At 35.4% G+C, this 1486-nt stretch overlaps 1 protein-coding gene across 1 annotated transcript in view; it reads left to right on the forward strand.

The window, feature by feature from the left end:
• The window catches only part of LOC104771783 (probable disease resistance protein At5g45510), an 11898-nt gene continuing 10838 nt past the window's right edge, over nt 427-1486 (forward strand). The window contains exons 1-2 of the mRNA XM_019242032.1: nt 427-683; nt 968-1477. Coding sequence (XP_019097577.1) covers nt 665-683; nt 968-1477 — 529 coding nt within the window. The 5' untranslated portion in view covers nt 427-664. The remainder of the gene's footprint in view (nt 684-967; nt 1478-1486) is intronic.

Below are 1486 nucleotides of genomic sequence, written 5' to 3' on the forward strand. Positions count from 1 at the left end.
ATAAAACCTTTTAAAAACCTTGTAAATTTTTTTTGGCGGGAAAATTTTTTTGTCGAAATATTTTTATCAAAATTTTTTTGACAAAAAAATTTTTGGCGGGAAAATTTTTTCGAAAAATTTTTGGCGGGAAAATTTTTTCGAAAAATTTTTGGCGGGAAAATTTGTCGGTAATTTTTTGGCGGGAAAATTTTGTTTTTTTCTTTTTATTGAATAAAATAATTTTCATCTAAAGGTAAAATGGTCATTAAAAATTAAAAGAGGGCAAAAATAAAAATGGCTAGAAAAGAGGGTATTTTTGAAAAGGGATATATCAAAAGGGGCATTTTTAACAAATTCTCATGTTGACATGTTATTTAAGCACGAGATATTTTCTACTTAGTTATTAAATTAAGCATAAGTGAAAACAATTGAATCGAATTTTTAACCTGCAATGATATAAATTATCAACTAACTGAAACTTAACAAGATTATTGTTATTCAACGATCTCAAAGTTATTAAACTAAAGGAAATTATTGGAAACTGATGTAAAAGAGAGAGAGGAAGAAAAAGAGAGATGAAGAGCAAAAGAAAAGGGAGAGATTGAGAGGTTGACTTCGCTCTTTGTAGAGAAGGCAAAGGGCTCGCTCCGGAACTACACTCTCCAGCCAACAGAATCTGATCATCATGGCGGTTAAGTTTGCTGGTTAGTTAGTGTTTCTTTCCTTCTCCCAAGCCTCACCATGATTTTAATAAACCTTAGCATCCGAATTGATTTTGCAGTATCTGTCTTCTTTGCTGGCTTTTACTTAATGGTTTAAACTTAGCATCCGAATTAATGTATACTGAAAGAACACTGAGATTTAGGATTAGTGTTTGATTTTGAGTTTGGAAAAGAATTTTAAAATTTGGGATTTGAGAAAAAAGAGGGATGGGTTTTTTTTTTTTTTCAAGAAGCTCTAATGCAGTTTGTTTGGGTTTTCTCATCAGATCCAGAATTTGTACATGAGGTGAATGATGAGAAACTGCGTAACAACATAGTGGATGTTCTGAAAAGAAATGGTCCTCAGAGAGTTTTGCTGTCTGGTAAAGCTGGGACCGGGAAGACAAGGCTGGCAAACATTGTGGGAGAGCATGTCATCAAGACCGGCTTGTGCTTTCTGACCATCTTCTTGCATCTCAACAGGAAGTTTAAGGATCAATGGTCGCTCTACGAGAACATAGCTTCTCAGCTATGTGTTTACTCTGATTTTGAAGAGACTGAATTGGATGATAGGGATGAGGACGAGGAGGATGAGAAGGAACTCACAGACTTTGATTTGAAGAAGAAGATACTTGACGAAATCGTTAAGCAAAGAAAAGACATCGACCAAAAGATCGAGAATGAGAGATTGGAGGCTGCAAAGGCCAATAAGGATGCTGGAAACAAGGCTGCGGGTAAAAAAAAGGATAAGGCAACTGAAGCAGAGACGACGCTGCCAGCTGAGGATGCGAAGAAAGATACTCCGT

The sequence above is a fragment of the Camelina sativa genome, chromosome 20 (genome assembly GCF_000633955.1).
Source record: "Camelina sativa cultivar DH55 chromosome 20, Cs, whole genome shotgun sequence".
NCBI classification, from domain to species: Eukaryota; Viridiplantae; Streptophyta; class Magnoliopsida; order Brassicales; family Brassicaceae; genus Camelina; species Camelina sativa.